This window comes from Otolemur garnettii, unplaced genomic scaffold, assembly GCF_000181295.1.
Source record: "Otolemur garnettii isolate 467f Iridium unplaced genomic scaffold, OtoGar3 scaffold00179, whole genome shotgun sequence".
In the NCBI taxonomy this organism is placed as follows: Eukaryota; Metazoa; Chordata; class Mammalia; order Primates; family Galagidae; genus Otolemur; species Otolemur garnettii.
In genome coordinates this window covers 1,400,393-1,403,722 of record NW_003852574.1, presented here as the reverse complement: position 1 = coordinate 1,403,722, position 3,330 = coordinate 1,400,393, and the positions used below count along the sequence as shown (strand labels likewise).

At 52.8% G+C, this 3,330-nt stretch overlaps 1 protein-coding gene across 1 annotated transcript in view; it reads left to right on the top strand.

Moving 5' to 3' along the window:
• CCDC71 (coiled-coil domain containing 71) overlaps positions 1–638 on the top strand; it is a 4,485-nt gene extending 3,847 nt beyond the window's left edge. The window contains exon 3 of the mRNA XM_012811883.2: positions 1–638. Within this exon, the coding sequence (XP_012667337.1) occupies positions 1–401 (401 nt within the window). The 3' untranslated portion in view covers positions 402–638.
• Positions 639–3,330: the final 2,692 nt, after the last annotated feature.

Below are 3,330 nucleotides of genomic sequence, written 5' to 3'. Positions count from 1 at the left end.
GGGCCAGGGCCAGGGCGGCACGGGCCAAGGCCAAAGCATTGCAGGCCAGAGCCAAGGCCAAGGTGGCTTTGACTCAGTCCAGGGGCAGAGGCAGGCCAAAGAGCTCTGCTCCGGCCAGAACTGCAAGGAAGGGCCAGAACAGCTGCCCCGAGACTTTTGGGCAGAAGAGGAAAAGGGCCGAGGAGGCAAAAGATCTTCCTCCCAAGAAGAAAACACGGCTTGGCCCCCAGTCTAAGGCACAGCTAGGGCCTGGAACAGTGAAGCTGCTAAAATGTCATGCCATTAAGATAGATAAGCGCTCCTCGGATGATGAGGTGCGGCAGCGGGCTCAACGGATCCTCCAGATGAACCTGTCTCCTGTAATACGGCTCCAGCCATTGCTTCCATATTCGGCACCCTGATTCCTTCACACAGCAATGTTTGGGGAAACAGCCCAGCTATCTGTGTGGCCAGTGGCACAGTGTGCTATGTCCAAGGACTCCACAACCTCAAGGACTCTGGATACCTCTCCAGGGTCCTGACAGCCACCAGCCTCCTTTCAGAAACTGGAGGATGTAGGGTGGGGTGGGTGGGTGGGAGGGATGTTCTTATGGCGCAATGCACTGTGACTTGTTTTTCAAGTTGTATGTCCACTGTTCCATCTATCACGTTTTATACCTTTCCACCTTCCAGTCTCCCTGCCCACCCTCCATGGTCTTTTGTGTGTGTGTGGCTGCCGGCAGGTCAGTTTGAGCATATAGGGAAAGTGGCCCCAAGAACAATCCTGCAAGCTTTCTTGCACGGGGGGTTGTAGGAGGGGGCAGCTCCCAGACCCCTTTGGAGAAATGAGGGGAAACTCAGGTGCTGGCTTCTGTGGTTGTGTGAGAGGCATACCCTTAGGGCAGAAGTAGAGCTACTGTAAGGTAAGACACTGCCCTTTTAGGCTGTCCTGAGTTGTTATCCAGACAGTTCCCATGAAGGAGAACAGTAGATGGTTCCATTGGGAGCCTTGCAGCCAACAGGTTTTTAGGCCAGGGAAGGGAGCCTTTGTGATATTGCTCCCTAGGAACCAAACAGATAGCCTGGCTGAAACCTTGGGACTTCGCCTGGGCTTGTCTCCCATGTGGCCAGGCCTGAAGGGGTCAAGGCACCTCTCGCCTTTTGCTTTGGAAAGGAGTGACTAGCCTCAACGTGGTGGCAAAGGGCTAAGTGTTCAGTCAGACCACGGAGCCTGCCGTGACTGACCAAAGTATTTTCTCTTTGGTTGGGTGGAATACTTGCAATAGTGGAGCCAGAAGGGTTTCCACAACTGCTGCCTCAGCATGCTTTCTGCATGGATTTCAAGTGCTTTCTACTCTCAGATCCTGCCACACACCATGCTACCCTATATGGGCCTGTATGTTTCAGACATTGGGCCTTTTTTCTTTGGAGAGGGGGCTGGGCCCTAGGCCCTTGAATGGGAACTTAAGTACCTCGCCTACCTGCAATACATTGCTGGCTGCCTAGGCTGACTGGCAGCCACTAGGGTGGGCAGAGAGGGGATACAGTCCCTATAGGTTCATAGAGACAACAGCTTTTCAGGAGTAAGGATGGGACCATCTTTTTTTTTTTGAGACAGAGTCTCACTATGTCACCCTCAATAGAGTGCTATGGTATCACAGCTCACAGCAACTTCAAACTCTTGGGCTTAAGCAATTCACTTGCCTCAGCCTCCCAATTTTTTGGTTGCAGTTGTCATTGTTTAGCAGGCCCAGGCCAGGCTGGAACCCGCCAGCTTTTCTATCTGTGTCCAAGTTGTGCTCAGTTGTGGAGAAGGGCGAAGTTGGGTGTACTTGTTGGTACCCCATCCCTCCTGCATCTAGTGGCTGCTATTTATTTAACATCCTTCCTCTGGTTGTGTCTGCCCTTGGTTCCCCAAGCTGGGGATTCCCTTGCTTTTAGCTATTCTGTGGCCTCACAACCCTGCATGCTTCTTGCCTCTGACAGTTCTGCTTTCATCTACAGCAGCGGTTCTCAACCTGTGGGTCGTGACCCACAGGAACTGTATTAAAGGTCCACGGCATTAGGAAGGTTGAGAACCACTGATCTATAGTGTGAGTGTGGGGAATGACCTGAGGGGTGCACTCAGTTCCTCAAGTACCACTCAGCATGGGGTCCAATAAGCATCCTCTCTTAGGTCTGATTCCAGCTCCCAGCACCCAGGACTCCCATCTGGATTGGGTCTTCTTCCCTTTCTGCTGCTCCTGCTGCTAATAGGTGAGGGATTAGCTCTTTCCCAGAGAGCCAGCCAGAGGAGAAGGAAATACTGAGCTTTCTTGTGGGGTAGGATTATGTGGAAGGTGTCTGTAGGATTTCTTATTTGACCCTGCATCTCCTAGATCAGGCTCCTGGAACGGTTGCCCAGGAAGTGCCAGATACACTTTCCCCACCTGGCTGCTCAACTGGTAGTTGCTACCTGCCCAACAGCAACCTGGTGGTTGGCCATGGCCTTCAAACTTCATCCACCTGTGTCCTCCTTGGCCTCAAACTCGACTGTACTGTCTGTCATCTGCAGGTGGGAGGGAGCATGAGAATTCAAGACTAGTATCTATGGGGTGACCTGGGCAGGTTTGGCTCTGTGGGGGAGCTAGAGAGGGGCCTGTACTGTGAAATTTTGGAGTAGAGGTCTGACAGTGAACCTCCACTCTAGTCCTGGGTCCTCCTCCAGGACTCCTAAGAAGTGCCGCTTCTGTGACTCGGGACCAGGGAGGCTGTGACATTGAGAATGATCTCCTGAAATGGCTATGGTGGCAACAAGACCTGGTGGCAGGCAGAGAGTGAAGAGGGTGCCAGTGTACCCATGTGGTATGGGTCTGGAGTGAGCTAATCAGGGCCTGGTCACTCTGATTAGCCTTCATAGCTACAGGTATCCAACACATTACCATTCAGCTGGATCTAGAGCAGGCATCCTCAAACTACGGCCTGTGGGCCACATGCGGCCCACCGAGGACGTTTATCCCCCCCGCCAGGTGTTTTTGCCACCTCTGCCTATCCTGATTAGCAGCCAACTCATTCTGGAACCTGTAGTCCAGCCCTCCAATGGTCTGAGGGACAGTGAACTGGCCCCCTGCTTAAAAAGTTTGAGGACGCCTGATCTAGAGGGTACCTTCTACTTTACCCACCTCATCATGACATTGAAGGTACCCAGTTCCCCAACCTGAAGGCTTGCAAGTAAGTGCTGACTCTTGCCTCCTTACTTGGTGTCCTGGTGATCCAAGGATGCCTCTTGTTCCCGGACGTTGTGCTCAGCAGCTCTGCTGCTTGTGCACTCTAGTAGACCACGGCCCCTTCCCGCATGTGTGCCAATAACTT